The following is a 27,598-nucleotide window of genomic DNA, read 5'->3' as shown; positions in this document are numbered from 1 at the left end:
AAAAAAAAAAAAAAAAAAAAAAAAAAAAAAAAAAAAAAAAAAAAAAAAAAAAAAAAAAAAAAAAAAAAAAAAAAAAAAAAAAAAAAAAAAAAACTACCAAACGTAATAAATGAAAGATTAAGATTTGTAATTAAACAAATAATTTAATATAATGGACCATCCCAGCCCCATAATTGATCTCTGTCAATTCATCTATTTATGTCAGATACTGAAATTTATCCTTAAGTTTTTAAATTATTCCTAACAGACGTGATTTAAAATTATTAGGCTGATGATTATATGTAACAGATCAAATTATAATATTTAAATATTTAAATTACAATATTTTTCCACGGTGTGAAACGTCGTCGAGTGACACCCATGTGTAGAGAATTATAAGAATTAAAATAATAATAATAATAATTGAAAGGGAATTGAAAAGGTTGGGATATATGTGATTAAAATTAGAAAATTAAATTGTAAAAAAGGGGCCCAAATGTTATAATGGTGATAGTGTGTGTGTGAGGGGACCATATTGATATGTTGAGATTAAAATGTTTTGTTTTTTTTTTATTTATTATTATTATTTTATTTTCTGTCTATAATAATATGTCTAAAAGCCAATTTATTTTATTTTGTTTGGTGGTGTTTATTTTGAATATTCTCTCCTGGTTTCATGCTCTTTATATAATAAACACTTCATGCTACCCACCAACCACCTTTTAGTTACTATATTATTATCTATGAGGGAGTCCAAAGGTTAAAGCTACCGAGGATTACGAGCCTAACATGCAACACGGGTTTAGGTCGAGCTACTTAGTCCTTGGGGTACTGTTCGATCAAATATGGGTCGTTTTAGAAATCCCAGCTAGTTTGATACAAATACGAAGAAAATCCAAGTTTGAATTGTCATTCATATTACGTCAATACAAACTCTAATATGACCTTGATATTACAGTATATTTGGATTTATAACCCTAATTCTCGTCATATTATTGATTTGAATATACGAGTCATGTCGTTTGAGCATGATATGGATTTATTGTGAGATCCCACGTTGGTTAGAGAGGGGAACAAAACATTACTTATAAGTATGAAAACATTTCCTTAGTAGACGCGTTTTAGAACGTTATGGGAAAGCCCTTAAAGAGAAATCCAAAAAAGACAATATATACTGACGGTGAGCTTAATTCTTACTTTCACAACTGCCATTTGGTAATTTCTTTTTATTTTTTATTTAAATATCCAAATAAAATATTTTTCTTTACATTTTTTTTTTAATGGAAGGAGAATCTTCCTTTTAAGTAAATGGTGTATTATTATAGGTAGTGTCTGATGTGGAATGAATAAATATATTTAAATTACTTTTTTATTTTATCTCTTAATTTAAAAATATTACATTTTTACTCTTTAACTTTTTATTGATTAACTATAATTAAATTAATTTTTATTAATTTTACATCAATAATAAAATCAATTAAAAAAATCGACCATTGAGATTTTAAAGATAAAAAAAATAAACATTAATAAAATTTGTTGGGGATCAAATAAAAAATAAATTAAAACTTTAATTACAAATTGAATATCGGGCCCGAAATTTGGAACATTTGGGGGCCCATGAACTGAAGTCCATATGGATAAACAGTAAAATATTTTTCTATAATATAAACTAAAAAAATAATTAGAAAAGCGTGGACACGTGGAAACAGGAACACTTTAGGTGCAGTATACGTGGCGTAAAGAAAGCTGTAAATGTGATGACAGGGCTTAAACGTGGCAGGGCAACCGTACTCAAAACCATTCTCAAGTCTGTTTTTAAAAACGAGAAGCTGAAGTTGGAAGAGGAGAGAGAGAGGGGCGTGAGAGATGGCGTTAAACGACGACGCATCGAGGAAGACGACGGGGACGGTTTTAGGGCAGAAGAGGAACCTTCCTTTCAGCAACGCGACGATGGCGGTAGCAGGCGTGGTCGCCCTCGGAATCGGCTACATGGTTTATGTGAACAGATCCAAGAATGATAATATCAGCCGACAACCTGGTCGCTGACCGTTTCGTTTTGTAGTTTCCGGTCTATGTTCCTTTTTTCAAAGGCGTTCTTTTGTATAGTGGCTGTCTTTCTGTTCATATGATGTATTTTGTATGTGTTTGTGTGTATTTGATCCTCTTACGCTATACTATATTATAAAAACTATATGAATAAATACTTTAATGTACCAAATTTTATCATTTTAATTTTAATTTCATTTATTATCTTTCGCCCCTATGTGTGCAATTTGAGACCATGACACATACATAGGGTAGCTGCACTTGNTTCGCTGTTAGTAAATATTGTCGCTGTCGGTAAATATTGCCGGTTTTAGGGTGTGAAAAAGTTTCCCTTACAATATTATAAGACGCGTAACAAAGGTTTCCCTTGTAAGGGTCTGATTCTCTTTGGGCTTTTCCTCATGACTTTAAAACGCATCATTCAAGGGAAGGTTTCCACACCCTTAAAATTGTGAATGTGGGACATCACAATCTACCTCCTTCAGGGCCTATCGTCCTCGCTAGTACTCGGTTCCTTTCTCCAATTGATGCGGTTCCTTTCTCCAATTGATGTGGGACAGCCACTAAATTCACCCGTTTGGGACTCAACGTTCTTACTGACACATTGGCTCATGTCTACTCCCTTTGGGGACAGTGAGAAGGCTAGCACATCGTCCATATCCAACGTTCTTACTGGTATATTGACTCATGTCTACTGCTTCCGGGGACAGCGAGAAGGTTGGCACATCGTTTAGTGTCTGGCTCTGATACCATTTGTAAGGGCCTAGATCTACTGCTAGCAGATATTGTCCTCTTTAGACTTTTATAGATCTACTGCCAGAGAAGATTTCCACACCTTTATAAACGTGAGACATCACACATGTGGTTAAGTCGTGCCCTAATTTGATCCAAGATTTTAGTACTTCGAGACCAAATTTAAGACTCGCCAGTGCCAACCAAAATATAACCGTTGGGACATGGAGCCGTGGTTGGATTTTCAAGGGCAAATAAAAGACAAAAACCCTACATAGAGTCAGGTGCCCGGTTAACTTAAAACCCCAACGGCTACATTTCCTCATCCCTTTCTTTCCCCGCAATATAAATTGTAACGTCCCCGTCTCCTCAAAATCATTCATTTTCCATTCAACAATTCAATTCAAATCCATCCATGGCTGGTTCTTCAAGAGCTCTGTTTCTTCTCACCTTACTCCTCTTCAGCTTCTCAGAAGCTACAGAGATTCTGGTCGGAGGCAAACCCAATGCCTGGAAACTCCCATCTTCCCAATCTCAGTCGCTCAATCAATGGGCCGAAACCTCCCGCTTTCGCGTCGGCGACACTCTCGGTAACTTCCTCAACCCTGTTTTTTTTTATAACCTTATTGAAGAATCATGTTCGATTTGTTAGACGAACACGACTCTTCACAATGGTATGATATTGTTCACTTTGAGCATAAGCTACTTTGGTTTGGGCTTCTTTAAAAGGCCTCATACCCATGATCATTCCGCCGATTTGGGATTTCATCATCCAACACGATTGACATGTTTTCTTTTTGTTTTATTAGTGTGGAGCTACGAAGAAGGAAAAGATTCGGTACTGAAAGTGGGAAAGGAAGATTACGAAGCCTGCAACACCCAAAACCCAGAACAGAGGTTCGAGGATGGGAACACCAAGGTCGAGCTACACAAACCAGGCCCATTCTACTTCATCAGTGGCGCAAAGGGTCACTGCCAACAGGGTCAGAAGCTGGTCGTCGTCGTTGTCACTCCTCGCCGGAGATTCGTCAGCTTCTCCCCGGCGCCTTCTCCGACCGAGATTGAGGGTCCTGCGGTTGCTCCGTCGAGTGGTGCTGCGAGTTTTAATGTTGGGTTTTTAGCGGCGGTCGTCGGAATCTTGGGTCTTGGAGTTGGTTTCCTCTGAGGATTGGCAGAGAATTTGGGATTTCTTTGGGCAGTGATTTGAATTAGATTTGGATGTAGCTCAACAATCCATTCGGATTATTCAAACATTTTATTAATATATTCATTAATTTTTCAAATCTCGAATGATCATGGATTTATCATACCATTGTGGAGATTATTAATTTCTAACATGATATTAGAGTCATGCCTTGACTTAGCCATATCAATAGAATCCTCCGAACAAAAAAGTTAGATGTGTAGTCAAACATGACTGAAGTGTCAAACAAAATGGTCATTGGTATGGGTGTAGTCAAAAGTGACTTTAGTGTCAAACAAAATCGTACTTTGTTCCATGGTTTCATAAATTTCAAGACAGGCGACGGTGCACTTTGTTCAAGGGCTCCATAAGTCTCCAGATAGATTCTATGGGTGCACTTTGTGCCAAACAGGTTCTATGGGTGCACTTTGTTCAAGGGGTTTTCATAAGCTTCAAGACAGGCTCTATGGGTGCACTTTGTTCGAGGGCTCCATAAGCCTCAAGACAGATTCTATAGGTGCATTTTGTGCCAGACAGATTCTATGGGTGTACTTTGTTCGAGGGTTTCATAAGCTTTAAGATAGGCTCTATGGGTGCACTTTGTTCGAGGGCTCCATAAGCTTCAAGACAGATTCTATAGGTGCACTTTATGCCAGACAGATTCTATGGGTGCACTTTGTTCGATGACTCCATAAGTGTCAAAGGAGAGTTGGGTCCGGACTAATTTAGTATTTACAAGTAAGTAAAATGATTTACTTTCAATTAATTAATCCATTTTAATTTTAAATGATTAAATAAAAGTAATTCAATAATCTTTTTGACTCGATTTCTTGGAATACAGACAACTAAAACTGTCGGGATTTTTATATGGGCAAGTAGCCGGAGGAGTTGAGCAAATCCATTATTTAAATTAATTAATTAATTAAATTAACCTGAATTAACCAGAGGAGTCGTCTTCTCTTCTTAATTTCGTCAATGGGCGATGGATCTCTACGAAGCTCCAAAAATGGCGAAACGACCAAATTCCGATCCCTCCGACAGCAACAAACTCCTCTCAATCATGGCACAGCCATTCCGGTGGCTTAAAATGCTCTCATCGGAGCTAAACCCGAGTTTCATCGCCGGCGTGGTGCTCGTCTACGGCTTAAGCCACGGCTTCTCCGGCTCCTATTTCAAAGTCGTATCCGATTACTATTGGAAAGACGTGCAGAAGCTACAGCCGTCGGTGGTTCAGATCTACATCGGGATTTACACGATTCCATGGGTGATGAAGCCGATTTGGGGGCTATTGACGGACGCGTTTCCGGTGAGAGGGTACCTACGGAGGCCGTATTTCGTGATTGCGGGGGTGGTTGGGACGGCGTCGGCGGTGGCGGTGGCGATGAAGGAAGGATTGGGGATTTTGGGAGCTCTAGGGCTTTTGATTGGGATTTCGGCGGCGATGGCGATTGCGGATGTGACGATCGATGCTTGCATTGTGCGGAGTAGCATTGAAGTGCGGTGGTTGGCGCAGGATTTGCAGAGCCTCTGTGGGGCTTGCTCTTCCATTGGCCACTTGATTGGGTATTCCACCAGTGGCGTTTTTGTTCATCTCCTCGGCGCTCAGGTCTGTAAAAACTAAAAAATAATATGAAAATACATGAAAATAAAAATGTGAAATGACGGTTTTCTCCTTGGTCCTTATGACCTTTTATTTTGCAGTTTAGTCCTTGAATTAGTTACTAATTACTAAGAAGCGAATGTGCAGGAAGCACTTGGGATCCTGGCAATTCCCCCAGCCATGATAATCGTGTTGGGCTTCTTCATACATGAGCCACGCTCCTCCACCCTCCAATCTTATGGGAAGCCCAAGGTCTTTTTCTCCCTAAAATACCCTCAACTTTTTATTTATTTATTTAATATATATATATTAGAGTTATCTTGTTTCTAAATATTCAAAACTATATTTCAAATAAAAATGACCGTGTTTGAAACGACCCAATTAGGGTTTCGATTTTAAGTACGTATGTACACTTTTATAGGCTATATTTCTTCGAAATTTAGGTTGAAATCATGGAATTTGAACATTTCACGCAACAATATTGAAAAGTATCGACTTTTACTCAATTTTTCACGCGCGTGTTTCAAAGGACCAAACTAGGGTTTCTAAATAAAAGTTTCGATTTTAAGTCTGTACCTACATTGTTTTTGCTCTTTTTATTCAAAATTTGAGTCGAAATACCCGAATATGAACATTCCCCACAACAATGTTTTAAAATATCGATGATTTTTTTTATGCGTGAGTTTGGAACGACCTAATTGGGATTTCGATTTTAAGCACGTATGTACACTTTTGTAGGTTATATTTCTTCGAAATTTGAGTTTATTAAAATTTAGAACGAAATTCTATGTCTCATTTTTTATTTAAAAATTATAATGTATTTTTATGTAATTTTGAAATATTTATAAGAATTTAAAATCATGTAAAATAAATTAATTCATAATATATATGCAGGGAGAGTCTTTGAAGCAAGTGGGAGTGGCCATAAGAGACACGTGCAAAGCCATCAAATATCCGCACGTGTGGAAGCCTGCGCTTTTCATGTTCCTCTGTCTCTCTCTCAGTATAAGTACTCACGAGGGCCAATTCTATTGGTACACGGACAAGAAAGCGGGCCCAGCCTTCTCTCAGGTCTTCGACATGTCGTTTATAGCCTTCTACTCCTATTGAGTACAAACGTCATGTCGTTTTCTTCAACAATCTCTTGCTTTATACTCGCAGGAATCGGTGGGGCTCATTTACGCAGTCGGCTCAGCGGCGTCTCTAATCGGAGTACTAATCTACCACAAAACGCTCAGAGACGTAAAATTCCGACGAATCCTCTTCTTCGCTCAGCTTTTCTACGGCGTCGCCGGACTTCTCGATGTAGTTTTCATCCTCCGGTGGAATTTAGCCCTAAAAATTCCGGATGAGTTATTCGTCGTTTTGGAAGAGTGCGTTTCTCGAATCGTGTCGCGAATCCGATGGACGCCGATGATGGTTCTGAACACTCGACTCTGTTCCGTCGGGATCGAAGGAACGTTCTTCGCATTATTGGCTTGTATTGATAGTCTAGGCATGCTGTGCTCGAAATGGAGCGGCGGATTGGTGCTCCATGCTTTAGGAGTCACGAGGAGTGATTTTAGGAACCTTTGGTTGGTGGTTTTGCTTCGGAGTCTGCTGAGATTTGTGGTTCTGGCGTTCGTTTTTCTTGTTCCTGATGCAAGTCAATCGGACATTTTGGTTCCGGCCGATCAGACGGTGAGTAGAAAAAGTTCGACGACTGTGGAGGAAGATGGCGATAGCATTCCTCTCGTCTCCATGAAAGGAGAGGGCCGAGGTTAGTGCGTTGGCGCGTCGGATTTGATAAGTAAGAGGAACGCTGTGCGAGTTCGGGAAGGCATAGAAACGAGGGTATAATTTTGATGAGGAAGAACGTCAATGTTTAGGTAATAAGGTTATAATTTGGTGTTATTATAATTTTCAAATTTTATACTCCTAATATTGTAACTAGATATTATTGCCTCTTTTTTACCTTTAGGATGGACTCAAAGTTTTAAAATGAGTCTATTAGGACAAATTTCCACCCGAATGTTTTATTTTTTGTCTCCAATAGATGTAATTGTTGGGGGTGAAAGTCACACATCGGCTAATTTAGAGAATGATCGTGTGTGTTTATAATCAAGGAATATTCTTTCATTGGTACGAGGCCTCTCGGGGAAGCCCAAAACAAAGCCATGAGAGACTCAAAGGGGACAATATCGTACCGATCATGAATTTATAATCAAGGAATACTCTCCCCATGAGAGCTTATGCTCAAAATGGACAATATTATACCATTGTGGAGAGTCGTCCTATGTTCAAAATGGACAATATCATATCATTGTGGAGAGTCGTGATTCCTAAGAGTGATATCATACCTATGTTGATTTTTACCTTTTTCTCTTATTATTTTCAAGTCAGTTAATTCAATTCAACATTATATGTCTATAAAAAAAATTTAATAATAAATTCTCTACACCATAATTGTTTTATAATAATAATAACACGAAGAAAATCACTAATTTTCACAAATTTGGTTGAAATTCAACAAAATTTAATTTTTTTTTAATAGAATCCTCTATTTTAGCCGTCAATTATATGGGCTAATTAGCACTAAGAAATTAGAGGATGAGTTAATATCTTAAATGGTTGCGTTGAGAATAAATAAAATAAAATAAAATAAAAATTATAAATAGATGGATGACTGTGCTATATGGTCAGTTCTACTCGCAATTCATTATCGGTCGGCATTGCCTGCGCGCGCGCGCTCTCTCTCTCTCTCTCCTCTCTTTCTCACTGACCGTCGTTTCGCTGAAACACGCCTTGTGAGCTTGCTAGAAGCTGAGGTTCTCTACCGTTTCTCATGGTAATTTATAGGCTTTTTTGACGTTTTTCTTTCTACTTTACTATTCCGTTCGTTTCAATTGAGTAAGCCTCAATTTCACGCTTCCAAGACGAATTTTCCGTCTACACTTATTTGAATTTGTTAGGGTTTCCTTACCGATCTGAAACTCGTCCTAATGTATGCGATTTTGAAGTATTCATCCTCTCACTGTGTTTATCATCTCAATGAACTTATCAAATAGTAAGTGTAAGTCTTTCTATGCCCTTCCTCTGCCTCCTGGCTAAATTAGTTCGACCCTCAGATTTAAGGGCTAGGGATTTTTTCTTTAGAAAAAATGTAATTTCCATGTGGTACACTGAAACCAGTTCAGTTTCGCTCGGAATTAGTTTTGATAGTGTTGTGCAAATGAAGCTTTTAATTGAACTTAATATCCTTAAAACAGAAATAGTAGGTTGGAATTATTGATTAGTGCTTTAACATGTGATAAATGTAAACGCTGTTATGTTGTGCTCAAGAAGTAGAAGATGGTTGCACGGTTTGAGCTTGCTCTTTGAGTAAACATTAGGTTTCCTTTTAACATTCGAAACAATTCTTTGCTGAAGATCACTTTCCATGTTCTGGTTTAAGTTTAAATTACAGTGAACCCCTCAACATAGAGAGGATAGTTGTTGATTCCTTATAACAAGATTTCATTCTTGCTTACATTTCAATATCTTGTTTTGGATCCCTTGTCTGATTGTCTTGGCAACGGGGTATTTTCATTACATATTACGAGCACGAAGCTATGATTTGGTTAGTAAAGACAAGAGAAGGTGAAACTTATGTTGATCTTGAAAAACTTATTCTGAAGGACCATCTTCTTTTGTCTAAGTTGTAGTTTGATTTTTAATTTTCATTTTATATTATATTAGGAGAAGATTTTCTAATGACTTACACCCACATCTCTTGTTGAGTTTTTTAATCGATCATATTCCTTATCTCATTCTCCTTCAGGCTAACAGGCATACCATCCTTCTCATGCAAACATCGCAGAGCAGGGCAACTAGGACTTTTATGGATTTTGATTCAATAAGTCAAGCTATGGACGGTATGATTTAGCATTATATTAAAATTTATTTTATCACCTACCGTTGCTGGGCTAGCAAATTTAATCACCTGGCGAACTTAACAAAATATCTTAATATTTGATAAAGTAAAGAAGATGTTGGGTGGGGGGAATGAACGATCAAGGGTTTTAAAAAGCTATGTAGGTTTATTAATTAAGTAACCAAAATAGTTTCATACGGTAGCATCTGAAGGATTAGTTTAACTTACCACATAAGAGGAATTCATCTCGTTTGCTTTGGTGTCTTGTGACAGTTTAGGACTTTTTCATGCATGCTTGGATCATACACAGTTCTATCCACATATTCACATAATTATGGAGTTCTAAATTTTTACTTCAAAGCTAATATTAAGTTCACCCACCTATATTTACTGACGAGTGATGCAATATAATATAGAACTCAACGCTGCACCTTCAGAGCATTATTACAGGTCTAGGTGTGTCTTCTTTTTTCATTTATTTCTAACTCAAACTCATTATCTTATTAATTGTTGGCATATTGCCTGCTAACAATTGAAGTGGTGTAACTTCGCTTGGGTATTCTTCTAATTGTTTCTTAATTGACTCCCATTTCCTGCGAATTATTTATCCAGAAAAGCCAACTATTGATCATTAAAGGATTTGAAAATTAATCATAATTTAGACCACATCACAAAACAGCAAGCAGAAAACAAGTTATTAGAAAAAGTCGGTGCAGGATCTGATATCTACTAAGTAGACATGGGTGGCTTATAACGAGTCCACTATGGTAACCATCCGATGGTCGAGGAAGGAGCATTGTATCTTTTGCATTCTTAGAAAGTTTTTAAACTATAATTCAACAAATGTTCTAGCCATTTAGCCCTTTAAATTTTAATGGTAAGTTTGTGTCTCATTGGTTGCACCATCTGAACAACCTTTGCAAAGGAGATGTGCAAAGACGATCAAGAATAGCAAGATTTGTTATTAACTTGCCCGGACACTTGTGGGTATTGAAAGACTAGAATGATGGATGTACAGAAAATAGACATAATATTAGAAGTAGAGAAAAAATGTATTTAGTTGGAAAATTTAACTTACTGAATTTTCCATTTTACCTTTGAACTGCTGGTATAGGTATATGTGGGCTATATGAAAGGAAGCTTAAGGACTTAAATCCAGCCATCAGAAATATTACTTATGATATTGCAGATCTCTACAACTTCATTGATGGCCTCACTGATATGAGTGCACTAGTGTATGCTTCCCTCTCTTTCTCACTCTTTCCCTTCACCCACCACTTATGAATAAATATCAAATAGTTCTGGTTGTTGGAAGAACAACTGTTTTGCCTACTATCTGCAAAATGGTTTTTAATTTTTTTGTATGAGCCGTATGGTGTTTAGGTTTTCCTTGTCGAAAATCAGGTTTTTTTAAGAAAATTTATTCTCTTTGATGTTGTTTTGCTTGTTTTTCTTTCAACTTGATTAAAACGTAATAACAGCAAAAATAACTATTGCCATCGATTGATGGTCGTCTGCAGAATAATAGGACCAATGCCATGTGTTCATCACTAGGATCCATTCTTATATTGTCATAGAATTCGCTTAAACAGGAATATCCAATGATATTTGGTAGAACAAAGAGAACTTATACTGATTAAGATGGCCTTAAATAGGAGTCATGTTTTATTATTTACACATTCCTTGTGTAACAGTCTAAGCCCACCGTTAGCAAATATCGTTCTCTTTGGGTTTTTTCTTTCGGACTTTTCCTTAAAGGTTTATTTACATACTTGGACCTAGGCACAGGTCCGGTCATGACTAGACCCTCTCCATAGTAGACACGTTTTAAAAACTTTGAGGGAAAGCCCAAAGAGGACAATATCCGCTAGCAGTGGGCTTGGGTCGTTACACCTTGTTAGGAGCAAGGTTAGGAGCAATAGAGTGTATTAATTTTGAATTTAGTTAAGAAGTTTGAGGTAAGTAGCTTATAAAAACTTGTTTTATTTTTAGAATTTAGTTAAGAATTCAAAATGTTTTGTTCAAGCATATCTGTCTATCCTTGATTATGAAGTTACAGTATGATATCTGATTTCCATACCCCTCCACAGATTTGAACATTCAATACAGGCCTTTTTGCCTTACGATCGGCAGTGGATTAAACAAAGGGTATTTCAACACCTGAAGAAACTAGCACATTGAGACAATTATGAACTGCTGCAGCTGTTCTCAATGACATTCTAAACTTCTGCTGCATACTATCAGGTTAAAAAGGCACTTGTATGAAGTGTAGAAATTTGTCTCGTCTTATCTGCCCCGCGTTTGATCCCGGGGTTTCTGTGATACACGAATCCATACTTCCCTGTGTGCATCTGTGTCTAAAGGGTATTTGATTGTGTTTTCCCTATCCTTTACAGAAAGTATCTGTTATGGTCTACAAGATCATTGCCTGATGAGCTCCATTGTTTTGGGATATAATGCAGAACCTTGATTGATCCTAACTCAAACTCTAGTTATTTCATCTTAATTTAACTTAATAAACTAAATTCTATGAGTGAAAAGTACGTATTATTGAATGAAGTTTAAGGAGTTAATTACATTATTAGCACATTAGAGTGTTGATTTAAGCATCTTGTTAACTTGCATTTTATCACTTTGAGGGTTGTTTTCATTATTTTTGGACTATCTAATATTTTAAAACTCGTGTTTTCAGTTTTATTTAAAAAATTATTAAAAACTATTTCTCAATTTTTTTAATGAAAATAATGGAGGCATAAACTAGTAGGTGACGTCTATATTGATGTGATGGTCAAATCCAAAACATCCCTAGTAAGTTGTATCGACGTAACCATACATATATCTATATATATATATATACATATATCTATATATATATATATACATATATACATATATCTATATATATATATATACATATATACATATATCTATATATATATATACATATATCTATATATATATATATATAATAGTCGATAGATTAAAATTAACTCATAAATTATCATTTAAATGCAATTTCTTATGTAGTCTAGTGAAACATATAAAAAATTAGCATTAAAATGAAAAAATAAAATTGAGTAAATTAATGCATACTTTTTACGCTGTAAAATTTCACGTCGGATGGCAGTAAAAAAAAAAAAAGAAAGAAAAAAAAAAGTAAAAAAAGGAAAAAAAATAAACAGGGATGGTCAATGGTAGAGGAAGGTAATTCTGGCTCCGTACAGAAGGTAAAAAAAAAACTGGTGACCGACGAATAAGAGACGTACCGTGACACCACAATTCGTAACAAGCGGTAAGGGTAACATGCTTTATTATTTTTTCCCGGGTTTCTCTTGCTTATGCTCTTATGCACTGGAACTCAAATCTGCTCTTTTTTTCTTCTTTAATCTCCGCCCGTAGTCTTGTTATCGCGCCACCGTTCCCACCGGNTATTGTTCTTCCATGCGAGCTCGTTTTCTTATCAATGTTTAGCTATCTCGGATGATTCGGTCTCTGGCTTTGTGGTTAAGAGTATCGGTTTGTGTTCGGTTTTCAGTTTATCAATCTTGGGTCGCGTATTTTTGATGTTTTGTTTTCATTGCTGTTGCCTGTTTATGGTAACTGACTGGACACCTAGACTGAGCTTTCTAGGAAAGCTGAATTCGAATGGAATTAAATTTATTTGGCTCTGGTTTTCTTAATTTATGCTTCGTTTGTGAAAGAAAAATCGTGGCTACTTTGTTTAAATGGTAGTGCGTAAGTCGCTACAGCATTAATCCAAGCGTGTTGGGTTGTTCTGAGCATTATCAGTAAGCTATTCCGGTCTATTAGTCATCTAGATAGCTTTCACCAGTCATTTACGAATTGAGGCTCGAGTTTTGACGTGGTTTTTTTATATTTTGCCTGGATTTGACGTTTATTAATGTTGTCTAGAAACTGATGCAAACATGAGTTCATTTTCCATCACTCGGAAAAAGACTCCTTTCCAAAAGCACAGAGAGGAGGAAGAGGCAAAGAAGAAGGTATTTAGTCTAACTTGCTTGGTGAATTCCACTATCTGAGACACTAAGATATATTGACTAGTCACATTAATTTCATTTCATTTCATTACATTTTGCAGAGAGAGGAGGATGAAACTGCTCGATTGTATGCGGAATTTGTGGAGTCATTTCAAGGAGATAATGCACCTGGGTCCAAGACTTTTGTTCGTGGAGGAACTATCAACCCCAACGAGAAATTGAAGAGTGAATCTGAGGGTCAGTACCGCTACAAGTCTTTTCAACTCACTTTTTAATTACTGGCAAAGCTTTTAAATTCACAATTCTGTCTATATCAGCAATGTGGATAAATAGATAGTTTTTCTATTATTTTGGGGACACATTAATAAAAGTATGGGCCTTTTTATTCATTCCCGGATGGCAGGTGAAAAGGCCAAAGATGGGGTATCTGTTCCAAAGAAGGGAAGTAGGTAAAGAAATGCTTTTGATTAACCATATTCATGCTATTTTGATGAGGCAAAATTTGTTCGAAATTTCTGATCTTTAATGCAACAATGATGATAAGGTTGCACAAAATAGACAACTATAGAATTAACTAGAAGACACTACCCTGATGTTGTCCAGCTATGCAGCTATGCACATTTCCAATGCGTTTACTGCTTTAGCTATGTGAAAGAATTAGAGAGTTCATCATGACATGTCATTGTGCTGAAAGTTATTTTTTCCCTTTTTCATATTACAATCTTGTGCAATGCAATGAATTATACAAATGCTTGCTAGTCAGTTGTGAGTTCGGATTCTTAAGTTCAGCTATCTCCTGTGATAGATATTATTTTTTTAATTTACAAATAACTGCCTATTTTCGTATTACGGTTACTTTTATTTATGAGTGCAACTGTCAGTTGGTCTAGCATGGCAATCTTGGTATTCTGCTTCTCGCCCTACATACACAGATATAAAAAAGCAAAAGAAGATAATTGCAGTCTGTCTTGTAGTTTAAGTTTCATGCATATGTATTTTTCTGAAGATTTTTACCTGGTACATAGCTGATCCTTGCAATGTAAAGCTAAATAGAATCGATGCATTTTTGGCTGCTTCTTGCATTAGTTTTGAAATGGGATCTAAAATTGTAAAATTTAGATTTTATTAGGGAAATTATACATGTTTGGAATGATTTTATTCCGAGAGTTGGAAATTACTATATTATTAAAAGGTTTTAGACACCGGCTCTTTCTCAAGGAAAATTAAAATCCCAATGCCAGTTTTTGCCACTGCACCCGTACTTATTCAAAAAGGAAGATTTTAAAATCGTTATCAGGATAGAGAGATTTAAATTCATTTTATGTAATTAAGGAAGTTTCTTCTTTGAGGATCATTTGATATAAATTGAAGGATAAATCTTTGCATAACATAGACTTGAAAATTGAAATCAACAGACCTGAAAGTTCATCTAACTCCCCGATTTATTGAGAACCACACCAAGCTGGGCCTTTTCTCATTGATTTAGCATGATAATTTTGGAGTTCCAAAAGAAGGGTAAAAATTTCTTAGGGGAGCTCTCACATGCTTGTGTCAAAGAGCCCCCCTTATTGACTTTATGCCTATCTATGTGCAAGGAAAAGGCTAAATCCCAATTTTTTTAAGCTCATGTTTATTTGTTGATCTCTTGTGGTCTACTCTGCCAATGTCTTTTGGATGGCGTTGCCTATCCCCCTTTGTACTATCTCCTTACTATTATCTATATTGCTGTGGGGCATCCTTTTCCCAAATGCCGTGGTTGGATTTTTGGGAATCTTTTTGGTTTCTTTGGATTGAAAGAAACAAGCTTTTGAATGGCATAGACACGCATTTTGAATTTTTTTTGGACCAGGAACATTTTGTAGCACTCTCATGATGTGAATTTTACACTTCTTGGTACTCTTGGAAGAATTCTCTGAAATCTCCTTAGCGGGGGTTTCGGCTTTCCTCTACTTATGTGTTTTCATATCATCTACAAAATTCGTTGTCTCTAATAAATAAAGTATATATCAACTTGCAAATGCCTTCGTGCTATTAGTCTCCCATTTGAAATGACATTTGAGTTTTTCCTTCTACTCCTTCAACCAATCCTTAATACGCAAATTCCTTCTTGATATTAGTCTCCCTTTTGAAATAACATTTGAGTTTTGCCTTTTCCAACTCCTCCAACCAATCCTCAGAAGCATTGTTATACATCATAAGCATTAAACCACGACTTTAACTATTCCTTTGATTGAAAAACCACACAAAAGCTGCATGATGTTGTTCTCTAAAGATCGATGAAAAACCCACGAAAGGTTGAATCTTTGTTTTAAGCAATTTCAAATCTTCTTGTTATATGGACACGAGAAAGAAAAATAAAAAAGAAAAAAGAAGGTTCATATCTTCATCATCAGAAAGAATATCAAGAAGGATACAGTACCATTGGCAGACATCTTGGTCGAAGTATTAGAAGGAACACAATATTTGAAGGGAAAGATAGAACTTGGGAGAAATGGGGTGCCTATCCTGTTTCCACCAAAAAGCGGTTCTATTTCCGTATAGATTGACATATAAAGAAAGTAATATAATGCTTTTACTTTTTTACTTCCTTCAAAAGATGAAAACTGAACTATCTCCAAACAAGCTCCAGGCTGTTGAACTTGTCTTGAAATATGATCAAATTTCAAACATGTAATCTTAAACTCGTCAAATGGCCTAATTTTAGGTGGAGAAGCCTCTAGGTTAAGAAGCCTAGTGGTGCAATTACTTTTAGAACTAGAAGTTGGTGAAATCTTGATTTAATAAGGTGAGATGGAGATGACGAGAACTTGAGGTTCCTTTCAAAGCCTAATTTCAGTCGTAGAACCTCTAGGTTAACCCTAGTTGTGTAATTGCTTTTGAACTAGAAGTTGGTAAAAATCTTGATTTAATGGAGAAGACAAGAACATAAGGTTCATCTTTGAAGGGATTGATTGGGATGTTATTTCTTTGAAGAACAACTTTTGATTGGAGAGGCCCTTTGAAATGTTGGAATTCCTTAAGGCAATTAATGACTTGGGAGGCTTACAATCTTTGAGCCTAAATAGTTCATGTGATTTCTTCAAAATATATGGGCGATCTATTGTTGTTGAAAGGAATTATCAATCAAATATTGATATTATTTGGCCTTCACATATCTTGAGGGGTTCTTATAAATCACCTTGGAGGTATACGTCTTCAATCATTGATATTGTTGCTCCTCGTGTACAAAGACGTCTTTGTAATGGGACTCTCACTTCTTTTTGGCAGATTCATAGTTAAATGGTGGAGTTATTGCCACAATTTTTCCCGGACTCTTTCATCTGCCTACTTTCCCCAATAATATGTTAGCACATGCTTGGATTTCTTCTCATAATTCTTGGGATTTATATCTTCAACTTGAATGATTAGTAGGTGTCTGAATGGCTTGTTTTATCACATCTTCTTTCTGCAGTTTTGTTGAGATCGCCATTTGACTCCCTGCTATGGCCTCTTGATTCTACCAAAGTTTTCACAGTTAAATCTCTTTTGGATGATCTACTTCAGGATGTTGGCAATACCTCGAGAAACTTTTAACCAGTAATTTGGAAGGATTCTATCGGAAGAAAACAAGAAATTTCTTATGAAAGTTTAGTCTTAGTAGACTTAATACAGCTGATTGGTTCGACTCATTTTACTCTCCCCCCTTCATTTTGTGTTATGTGCTTTTCCAACACACTGCATCCGTGTCATCTCTGTGCACATTGTTCTTATGCATCTCGGTTTTGGGTAACAATGTTTGGAACTTTTGGATGGTTAGAGAGTTGCCAAAGGATTTTTTTAGATGAAAAAACTTGACTTTCATTGAGAAAAAAAAATGAAAGAATACACGACCATGAAAAAAAGGAAAAGCTCACGCAAATGAGTTAGATAACAAAAACGGCCTAGAAATAGAGGTCCAAGAAGAGAAATAAGACCAAATAAATAATTATAAAAGAGCCTAGAAACAAAGGTTCAAGAAGAAATATTGTAACAAAGGACCTAACATCACCAAAAGAATTCTTGAGGGTGTGACTTGTTAGAATTGATCCTGTGGATACGACAGAGAAGAAGACGGTCATCTTGATCAAGCTGATTTTATCTCCTTAGATATCCAGTCTAATATATGAAATAGATTCCAAACTATTATAACAAATATTAGAACTGTGATTCATCTTAAAACCATGATGATTCAAGAAAAAAAACCTTTCCTTTCAAAAAAGTTCTAAAATTCCCTGCGTAAGAACCCTTGGATTATCACATATTCAATGACTGAATATCATGAAAAAAAGACAAAGAAACATTTATCCTTTTAACCAAAATAAGTATAAACGCCCTCTGAAGATTATGTTGTTTCTCCTCACCCTAACCCCCCCAAATAGGACACCCTTTACACAAAAATCACCCTTTATCACAAAAGGTAAGATGAAGGAAAAACTCCTCAAAACGCCTCCCTTTACACAATTCGTAGGGCTAACAAAGTTGAAGCTGAACACTTGAAAAAAATTGTGCCAAATCGCTCGAGAAAATCAACTCCACGTTATATGATCCATGTTTTCAGCCACCTTGCATAGAAGCCCAACCACTACCTCTTGTCGAGATCTGTTCCAAGGCGTTAACCCTTACATGCAAAACCTGCCATATGAAGAACTTCACCTCCCAAACTGTGGAGAAAATAGAACCACCCACCAAGGAAGGATTGGACGAGAGTTAGAAAAAGAACTACAAGAAAAACATTTGGAGTGGTTAGGAGTCCAAAGGCAGGAACACCTCTACTCGACTTAAGGTGAAAAGAAAAACATCCAACATTTCCCTATCGATCAACGGATTGTAGAAATCCAAGGAAGGAGAAAGCGTCAAATTCGTTTGATTGAGGAATGAAACAATCGGGTGGTTCCTAAAAGAGATAAGTAATATAAACAAGGGTATAAGGAACAAAGGGGTCTATATGTATAAACTGATAAAGAAGAGAAAGAACAACACGATTGCTTTCCACAGTTTTTTGGAAGTGCCTTTTAACTCGTCATTAATCCACTCAAAGTGATGTGTACTTGCCAACAATAACCTTGTGCCAACATGATAGAATAGCCAAAGACATTTAGTCAACAGGGGGTGTGTTTCTTGTCCTAACATTCCGGATAACCTAAACCCCCCAAATTCATAGGCCTAGAACCACCTTCCAATGCACCAAGTGGGAACCCTTCCCTCATCCACTCGTCCAATAAGAAATCTCTCATAAGTTTCTTTAATTTTCCTTTCCAATCAAAGACGAGACTCTAAAATGAGACAAAGAGTAAATAGGGATGCCGCACTGATTGAATCAGGGTGAGTCTCCCTCCTTTGGAAAATGAACTCTTCTTCCAAGAGGTTAGCCCTTTGTAGATCTTCCCAACGACAAGGTCCCAAAAGGAACTGTCACCAGGAGAATGGCCCTGAAGGAAAACCTAAACAAGATAAAGAAAGACACCAGCTTCACAACCCACAAGGTTAACCCGTCTCCCGAGCTTGAAGGAGTTGCAATTATGCCAAAAATTTGACATTTGCCTATGTTAATCCCAAGGCTTGAGACCATCTCAAAAATGCTAACATACGATTTAGATTGATAAGGTCTCTTTGTTAGAGCCAAAGGAAATAGTATCATATGGAAATTGAAGGTGAGAGCTTGTCTTCACCAATTTGATAACACCTCCAAATTTTTTCCTTCCACCTCTTCTCTTATGAGACCATCCTACTCAAAGGGTAAACCACCCGAAGAAAGAGGAAGGGAGAAAGAAGTTGCCTTGTCTAAGACCTTTGAAGGCACAAACCCATCCTCGTGGCTTACTATTTAGCCAGATAGAATAGTTCACATTCTTGAAACAACTCCCATAAAAAGTCTCCATGTAGGCCCAATTCCCTTTTTCTCCATCACCTTATCTAAAAAGACCTCATCCACATGATCTTAGGTTTTCTCAAAATCAATCTGGCAGATGATCCTTTCTTTCTTTCAAGCTCAATAATTCTCAACGTCCTCATTCGCAATTAGAGATTGGTCTAAGATCTGCTTGCCATCTCCCCTTCGGGTGTCAGAGATTTTTGAGGGGAGAACCTTCTTAAGCCTGTTAGCAAGGATCTTAGAGATAATCTTACCACAATGGCAATAAGATTAATGGTTAGAGAAAAGCTGTTAGTGGGAGTTGCACGTCATAAAATTCTTGGCTGGAGTTCTACCTCTCTATGAGAATGGATAGTTTGTTCTTAGAATATTTTGGAGACTAAGTGGTTAGAGGCAAGGCCAATGTTTTTTGGAATTGTATCAATGCTCTCCTTTGGCTAATTTGGAAGGAGAGGACAATTGGATTTGTAAGATAAGAAACCATTGGTGGATTTTCTTTCTGTGATAGTGTACAACATTTTGCTTCCTGGTGGTGTTCCAATAGGACAAAATTCTTCTGTAATTATATCCTTACAGTGATTACTAATGATCTAGTTTTGGGAGGGGATTTCTCTTCCCCGGCCCTTAGGTTGTTTTCTTTTCTTGTCCATTAAGTTTAGTTTCTTATAAAAAAAGTATACCTTCACGAAGGTTGATTCTCATCCCCCCAAATAAGTATGGCTTAGCTGATGCTTTAGGCTGTGATTCTGTGTATTTTTATCAGAGTTTTTGTGTGCTTACAACTGCAAGATAGTTTTTATAGATTAAAGTTGGAACTTGGGGCCATCAATTTAACATTATGTTCGAAGGGATATTTGATCATAGATGAATTTGCACTTTAATTTTTCTTGTGCGTAACCAATTTAATTTAGATCATTCTATTAGGTAATTTAATCGATAGCCAGAAGTTTTTGTATTGCTTTTAGTGGGTGTGGGATCACCTAAAGAAGGTTTAAAATTAGCTACGAGAACTGTGCTGAAACAGAATGGCCAAAATTGTTTGCTGCCTTCACTCCTTATTTTCCTTGGAGCAATCTATACTGAGTTGGTGGTTTCATCTTTGATACTTGGTTTGCAGATATGTGCCATCTTTCATTCCACCTCCATTGGCATCCAAGGGAAAAGAATCTGACAAGAAGGTATCTCTACTTATCATGTTTCTGCATGATTTTTTATCAAGTTAGTCCTTAGGAATGGCATTTTGTTCTGAACTATTTTACAATGTGTAGGAGCTGGACAAGCCAAAGGAGAAAGAAAAGGGGAAGTCTAGGAACATTGATCATTTTATGGAGGAGCTGAAGCATGAGCAAGAGATGAGGGAAAGACGAAATCAGGATCGCGAACATTGGCGTGAAGGACGCCTTGGAGAAAACTTAACAGTAAGTGTTTTTATTTATTTATTTTTTATTTTATCTCTCTGAGATAGCTGGGACCAAATTATTAGCTAGTTTCAATTTGTTTTGTACAGCTATAGCCTTTTGTTCTAATTCAGATAATAAGTTTTTATTTTAACTAAGTTAATATAACAGATTGTACACTATAATATTTCTCTTTTGTATATTCTATTACGTAATACATGCATGCATTCACATGCAGCACATATATTTCTTTGTCTGAGTAGTGTATATATATATATATATATATTAATTGACTAAGTTAATATAACAGATTGTACACTATAATATTTCTCTTTTGTATATTCTATTACGTAATACATGCATGCATTCACATGCAGCACATATATTTCTTTGTCTGAGTAGTGTATATATATATATATATATATTAATTGACTAAGTTAATATAACAGATTGTACACTATAATATTTCTCTTTTGTATATTCTATTACGTAATACATGCATGCATTCACATGCAGCACATATATTTCTTTGTCTGAGTAGTGTATATATATATATATATATATTAATTGACTAAGTTAATATAACAGATTGTACACTATAATATTTCTCTTTTGTATATTCTATTACGTAATACATGCATGCATTCACATGCAGCACATATATTTCTTTGTCTGAGTAGTGTATATATATATATATATATATATATATATATATATATATATATATATATATATATATATTAATTGATTATTTTTGTTATTATACTATCCTACTTAAGATTTTACTTATGTTTCTTCGTCAATTTTCATACCAATGTAACTTACTGAGTTTCTGTTCTTCGATGTCTAGCCATCTAGTCGTTTTGACGAACTGCCGGATGACTTTGATCCTAGTGGAAAGTTCCCTGGATCATTTGATGATGGAGATCCTCAAACAACTAACCTTTATGTAGGAAATTTATCTCCTCAGGTACATTTTTTCTCTACTTGTGTATCTTGTTTCTTAGCCTAGAAAAATATGCTATCTTATTTCTTCATCAACCCTTATAGGTTGATGAGAATTTTCTCCTTCGAACTTTTGGAAGATTTGGACCGATTGCTAGTGTGAAGATAATGTGGCCAAGGACAGAGGAGGAGCGAAGACGGCAAAGAAATTGTGGATTTGTAGCTTTCATGAACAGAGCTGATGGACAGGCTGCAAAGGATGAAATGCAAGGTTTGTTTTGTTTTGCTTTTTAAATTTATTTTCTGGAGTTATTGCCTCATAATTCTTGTTATCTATTGAGTATATTTATGGTCTACTGTGGCATTTCTTTTTATTATCAATAATTATTAAATGAAATTTGCTTGTACATTATCAATTGTTTTCATAGTCTTATTGTTTTATGTAATAATTTTGATTCTTAAGATACTTCACTCACGTTTCTATATCCTGGTTTTGGTTTGGGCTCCATGTTCTATTCCATCCAGAGACTTCACGTCTTAATGCCATTTAAATAACGTAAAAGATTTTCTCTAATTAAGCATTTCTCTAGAAGCTTGTACCTGAAACCTGGACTAGAATACCTGCAACCAACAGTGTGGATAGAGGGTGCTCTAAATTTTGCTGCAAAAGAAAGACCTTCGACCAGGCTTACCCAGCAATTCATTAATAAATTTTCTTTATATTGATAATTTGAATTATTAAATCAGCAAATGACTCTATGGTACTAATTTTTATTCTCAAGTACTATGCTATCTTACTATATGGTTTGCTTCGTCATTTCAAAAACATTGCTTTTTAGAAAATTGACTTATATCATGAAGAATTTATGTTATACCCTTAATCGTATCTGGAGAAAAACAGTGTAAGTTGAGTATTTATCTGCAGGAGTTGTTGTTTATGGGTATGAACTGAAAATCGGATGGGGAAAGTCTGTCGCTCTTCCATCCCAAGCATTACCTGCGCCTCCTCCAGGTCATATGGCCATTAGAAGTAAGGAGGTTCGTTGTTTCTACTGGATTTACATTTGAAGGAAGTAAGAGCAATTCGACATCTTTTGATTTCATCTTCTCTGATTGACAGGGTGGCACTGTTATCTTATCTGGCTCATCAGGACCGCCAGTTACTTCTGTCCCAAACCAAAATTCTGAGCTGGTTGGATTCCTTTAATTTCTACCTTAACCTCCATTGTTTTCTACCCTTTATGATTGAAATTGATTGTGAAAATGTTATGTTTGCTCGTTGAAATATTAGCGCCTTTTTATTATTATTATTTATTATCTCTCTATCTAGATAGCAATGGATTTATTTTCATTATTGCCTAAATCATTGTCTCTAGAATTTGAAGATTTTTTTTTTCTTTTGACAAAAAGGGAAAAGTATTTTGGTGGATATTTGAATTATTATTTGATCTCGTCAATCTGTGGGCGTTATCAGTGAAGCCTTATTTTAGTTCTTACTGTCAGGATGTCTTCATTTAATATATATTGGTTGTGTGTTGGGCGGCCATTTATTATTGAACTGAGTGTTAATTTGGAGTTGAGCGTTTATGAAATTCTTGTATTTCTAAGCAATGGTTTGCCCTAGCTAAAGTCTCTTTAAGTCTCTTTAAGTAGATTTGAGCTCAGAAAGCATAACGCACTGCTTCCTTGTCTAAGGAGTTACTATAGGGAGCAATTTTTATTTACTTTTTTTTAACTCGAGATATTTTAGCTTATGGCACCTTATCCTCTGAGGCTTGCATTGTCTCGATTGAATATGGCCCCTTCCAGCTTGTTGCATTTGGATTTGAGTCCAAATTTGTTGATGTAAAAAACAGTGTTCTGTGCCAGAAAGGGGTTTTATACCTTTATTCTCTCTATCCGAAATTGGATTCAATTGTTCTATTTTCTTTACTGTTGTTTAACTGGCGTTGCTAGGTTCTAACACCCAACATTCCTGATATTACTGTCGAACCACCTGAGGAGGATCATCTCCGCCATGTCATTGACACTATGGCTCTATATGTTCTGGATGGAGGTTGTGTCTTTGAACAAGCTATTATGGAGAGGGGTCGGGGTAATCCTCTCTTCAACTTCTTGTTTGAGCTTGGTTCAAAAGAACATACATACTATGTTTGGCGGCTCTATTCATTTGCTCAGGTAAACGTTTTATACATGGTCATCCATATCATCATTCATAAACCAAGGGTCTCTACTTTATAGTCTACATGTGCCTTCTATTTGTACTTGAATATAGGGGGATACTCTTCAAAGGTGGAGAACTGAACCTTTTATCATGATAACTGGTAGTGGAAGGTATGTTAGCCTGAAACTATTTGCAGGGGTGGTTTCCAGATCTGATTTATTATATTATATAGTAGTAATGGGTGTCAGACCCTCGATCAATGCCATAACTGTTTATTATGTTGAATCTGCAGATGGGTTCCACCGCCTCTTCCAACTGCTAAAAGCCCAGAGCTTGAGGAGTCTGGTGCCACATATGCTGCTGGAAGAACCAGAGTAATTGTCACTTTAAGAATTGGATCTTATTTCTATCATCTCTGTGTCTTGCATTTTACTGAACTGATTTTTCTTATCTTCTCTCTCTCTCTCTCTCTTTGTTTTTTTTTTTTTTTTNATAGCGCGTGGAGCTTGAAAGAACATTGACTGATTCACAAAGGGATGAGTTTGAGGACATGCTTCGGGCACTGACACTAGAAAGGAGTCAGATAAAGGAAGCAATGGGGTTCGCATTGGATAATGCTGATGCAGCTGGAGAGGTAGCTATGATATTAAGGCGATAATTGAACTGCATGTGAAGAAATACAGATTGTCTTAGTTATCCTTTTCGAAACTAATATTGCCAATACTACACTAAAGATGTTAAAGCCTACCCATTTGTTTTATGCGTAGACTTTTCCTTCTGCTTCTTAGATCATCAATTACAACTTCTTAGGCTGTTCGTTTCTGTTGTTAAGGGTGATTGATTTATGATTGTTCTCAGTTTTATTATTTTCATTATTCCTCTTTCCATATAGTTTTATCGTGTAAGAATACTTTTCATAGCTTATTTTGTGATCTTGTACAGTGTACGGAAAGTAAGTTTTTTTTTTTTTTTTTTTCCTTATCCCTTTATCTCCTTTGTGTCAACTTTTCCATGATCTGCGGAATGTCTGTATTTCTATGTTAAGTTCCACAGGCATTTCCTCACTTCGTTGATATAGTTAATGTTTTAAATTGCAGATAGTTGAAGTTCTAACAGAATCTTTAACGCTTAGAGAAACTCCTATTCCAACCAAAGTTGCTAGGTTGATGCTTGTGTCTGATATCCTTCATAACAGTAGTGCTCCCGTTAAGAATGCATCTGCATACCGTACTAAATTTGAAGCAACATTACCTGACATCATGGAGAGCTTCAATGATCTATATCGTAGCATAACAGGGAGAATTACGGCAGAGGCCCTCAAGGTAGAATCATTTATTTTTTCACCTATAGCTTCTGGAGACCATGTGTTTTTTTCTACACGCGCTAATTTGGTTATATCCATCTCTGATTTTGCAGGAACGAGTATTGAAATTATTGCAAGTATGGTCAGATTGGTTTCTGTTCTCAGATGCTTATGTGAATGGATTGCGAGCCACGTTCCTTCGCTTAGGAAACTCTGGTGTGACCTCCTTTCATTCATTATGTGGCGATGCCCCAGAGATTGAACGGCAGGCCAATTGTGAAGAGTTAGGAGATGGGAGCAAAATCAATCAAGATGCTGAATTGGCAATGGGCAAAGGAGGAGCTATGAAGGAGTTAATGAATCTTCCCTTCGGAGAATTGGAAAGAAGGTGTAGGCATAATGGGTTGTCTCTTGTTGGTGGTAGAGAAATGATGGTTGCACGTTTGCTAAGTCTTGAAGAGGCAGAAAAACAGAGTGGATATGAACTTGATGAAGACTTAAAATATAGTAATTCTCGTACTGTAAGATATTCAAGTAGTTCAAAGGAAACTAAGGTTGAACGAAATCCAGCCGAAATTTCTGGTTGGAACCATTTTGGAGACGATGACGCAAATTTCCAGAGGATGGGTTCTGTACCTATGGCTCAAACTCTTTCAATTCCACAGCCTGAACTAAAAAGTTTCACCAAGTCTGGGAAAAATGATCCCGTTTTGCCGGCCTCTAAATGGGCTAGGGAGGATGATGAAAGTGACAATGAGCAAAAAGGAGGTCCTAGGGGTCTCGGGTTGAGCTATTCATCTTCAGGAAGTGAAAATGCAGGAGATGGTCTCAGTAAATCTGATGAGATGGAGATTACTACGGAAGCAAGTGTCCTTATGCAGCCTGATACTGGGTTGAATGAAGAGCAGAGGTATATAGTCTACTTCTAAACCTGACAATTTCTTTCTTTTTTCAAGATTAAAACTGTTGCCTTGTTGGCCCTGCTGGCCATTTATTCCTCTTTAGATAAATTTATTTGAATTTGGCATGTGCGTAATTATATAGAATCTGTTAATTTATGCGCATCTAAAATGGAGTTTTAAGAATCTTATTGTATTTTGCTTGTTCAACTGAATTTATTATGACAGACAAAAGTTAAGGCGTGTTGAGGTGGCTTTGATAGAATATCGTGAATCTTTGGAGGAACGAGGCATCAAAAGTGTAGAGGAAATAGAGAGGAGAGTTTTGATTTATCGAAAACAACTAGAATCTGAATATGGACTGTCAGACTCCAATGAGGCTGCATCAAGGAAGAGTAAGTGTTACTTCATTAACTTTTTGGACAGAAGATTCTAGAATTGTTCTAAATTCATGTATGATCTGATCTTTTTGTGACTTTACTTTTTAGTGAGATTAATAATCTTCTAGTATTTAGTTTATTACATGGTTATTTACTTCAGTTTCTTATCAGTAGATATTGGGGGGAAACTGCACTTTTTTACTCAATTTGGAATCAGTTTGGGCCAAGAGTCAGGATAGGATCCGTTATGTTCGTTGCGATTACATTCACTTCCTATCCTTGAATGATGCATTTGGGAAATTTACGTGATCACATTCCTTTTTTGTCTATCAACATATTCTCTCTCGAACTTTTTGAGATATCATCCTTATTTTCCCGCAATCTTGTATGCCTCAAAGAAAGTTAAATGCTTAATGAATCTTGTTGATGTCTTAACTGATTCCAAATCGACCTTGTGGTTGTAACTATGGGATCGACATTTCTTAGTTGTTAAATTACTAGTTTGAGTTTCTTGTTGGCCTATATACTCAAAATCCTTTTCCTCTGTACCTGTTCAGAGAGGAGGGATAGAGCAGATGATAGCCATGATTCATTAAGGAAGCTGCAGCGTAGCCAGAGCCATAGCGACAGCCCAGTACGAAAGTCATCCAACCGAGATAGGGACAGAGAAAATGACATTGACAGGGAGCGAGAAAGATTACGAGACAGGGACCGCGAAAAGAGTGGAAGCAGAGAAAGGGATGACCACGACCGAGATAGAGGTAAAGAAAGAGATAGGGATAGAAGAAGACGAGCAAAATGAGAATTCTTCCCATCACATTATGCTAAGCGTTTAAACGAAAACTGGGGGCCGTCTCTCGCAATCAAGGGATGCGAAACTTTTAGCCAGATCAGTTGTCGAGATCGTAATTTTTGTTTCCAGTTCATGTTTTAAGGAAAAACAGGGTATGAACGTTGTGGAGAGGGGAATTTTGCTGGTCATGTGTATGGTAAAGATGTTAATTGATAGGCAGTAATGTTCCCCATTGAAGCTAAAATTCCCATGATCATGTTTGTATTAAATATTACGTTTGTATCAGAACATTTTCTTTACCATTCCTTCTAAACCCCTCTCGAACAGAATCATTTGAAACGACCATTCGTCTCTATTTTATTCAATGAATTTATAATAGAAACATGAAAGAGAAGAT

General features: G+C 36.4%; 4 protein-coding genes across 5 annotated transcripts; all 4 read left to right on the top strand.

Moving 5' to 3' along the window:
- Positions 1 to 3,115: 3,115 nt before the first annotated feature.
- On the top strand, positions 3,116 to 4,035 carry LOC111805745 (early nodulin-like protein 1). Its single transcript, XM_023690964.1, has 2 exons — positions 3,116 to 3,347; positions 3,567 to 4,035. The coding sequence occupies exons 1-2, from the start codon at positions 3,173 to 3,175 to the stop codon at positions 3,920 to 3,922; spliced, it is 531 nt and encodes a 176-aa protein (XP_023546732.1). The 5' UTR covers positions 3,116 to 3,172; the 3' UTR covers positions 3,923 to 4,035.
- Positions 4,036 to 4,846: 811 nt separating this feature from the next.
- Positions 4,847 to 7,596, top strand: LOC111805100 (probable folate-biopterin transporter 6; the record flags this gene model as incomplete). The annotated part of the gene is given in 4 exon segments (XM_023689993.1): positions 4,847 to 5,546; positions 5,688 to 5,792; positions 6,435 to 6,611; positions 6,702 to 7,596. Coding segments are annotated over 4 exon segments (1,509 nt in total). The 3' UTR covers positions 7,305 to 7,596.
- Positions 7,597 to 8,220: 624 nt separating this feature from the next.
- On the top strand, positions 8,221 to 11,912 carry LOC111804920 (enhancer of rudimentary homolog). Its single transcript, XM_023689750.1, has 4 exons — positions 8,221 to 8,367; positions 9,340 to 9,433; positions 10,547 to 10,667; positions 11,523 to 11,912. Exons 1-4 carry the CDS (start codon positions 8,365 to 8,367, stop codon positions 11,611 to 11,613), a joined length of 309 nt encoding a protein of 102 aa, XP_023545518.1. The 5' UTR covers positions 8,221 to 8,364; the 3' UTR covers positions 11,614 to 11,912.
- A 1,446-nt stretch (positions 11,913 to 13,358) lies between these two features.
- Positions 13,359 to 27,552, top strand: LOC111805382 (protein RRC1-like). 2 transcript variants are annotated; one of them, XM_023690454.1, is made up of 17 exons: positions 13,359 to 13,433; positions 13,532 to 13,667; positions 13,834 to 13,879; positions 20,438 to 20,498; positions 20,589 to 20,738; positions 21,568 to 21,687; positions 21,768 to 21,933; positions 22,588 to 22,700; positions 22,783 to 22,854; positions 23,619 to 23,840; positions 23,938 to 23,996; positions 24,119 to 24,200; positions 24,323 to 24,460; positions 24,924 to 25,148; positions 25,243 to 26,039; positions 26,257 to 26,423; positions 26,966 to 27,552. In XM_023690454.1, the coding sequence occupies exons 1-17, from the start codon at positions 13,359 to 13,361 to the stop codon at positions 27,208 to 27,210; spliced, it is 2,874 nt and encodes a 957-aa protein (XP_023546222.1). In that variant the 3' UTR covers positions 27,211 to 27,552. The 2 variants fall into 2 exon arrangements, with proteins under 2 accessions (XP_023546222.1, XP_023546223.1); XM_023690455.1 differs by lacking the exons at positions 13,359 to 13,433; positions 13,834 to 13,879 and having other exon boundaries at positions 13,542 to 13,667; positions 26,966 to 27,514.
- Positions 27,553 to 27,598: the final 46 nt, after the last annotated feature.

This window comes from Cucurbita pepo, chromosome LG11 (genome assembly GCF_002806865.2).
Source record: "Cucurbita pepo subsp. pepo cultivar mu-cu-16 chromosome LG11, ASM280686v2, whole genome shotgun sequence".
Taxonomy (NCBI): domain Eukaryota; kingdom Viridiplantae; phylum Streptophyta; class Magnoliopsida; order Cucurbitales; family Cucurbitaceae; genus Cucurbita; species Cucurbita pepo.
The sequence above is the reverse complement of the archived record's forward strand: the minus strand, read 5'-3'. Positions and strand labels throughout refer to the sequence as shown.

Coding starts and splice junctions, on each gene's coding strand:
- LOC111805745 (XM_023690964.1), top strand. CDS start 3,173: ATGGCTGGTTCTTCAAGAGCTCTGTTTCTTCTCACCTTACTCCTCTTC. Junction 3,348..3,566: donor TCGCGTCGGCGACACTCTCG/GTAACTTCCTCA, acceptor TTGTTTTATTAG/TGTGGAGCTACGAAGAAGGA.
- LOC111804920 (XM_023689750.1), top strand. Junction 9,434..10,546: donor AATAAGTCAAGCTATGGACG/GTATGATTTAGC, acceptor CTGCTGGTATAG/GTATATGTGGGCTATATGAA. Junction 10,668..11,522: donor ACTGATATGAGTGCACTAGT/GTATGCTTCCCT, acceptor ACCCCTCCACAG/ATTTGAACATTCAATACAGG.
- LOC111805382 (XM_023690454.1), top strand. CDS start 13,359: ATGAGTTCATTTTCCATCACTCGGAAAAAGACTCCTTTCCAAAAGCAC. Junction 20,739..21,567: donor GCCTTGGAGAAAACTTAACA/GTAAGTGTTTTT, acceptor TTCGATGTCTAG/CCATCTAGTCGTTTTGACGA. Junction 23,841..23,937: donor GGCTCTATTCATTTGCTCAG/GTAAACGTTTTA, acceptor ACTTGAATATAG/GGGGATACTCTTCAAAGGTG.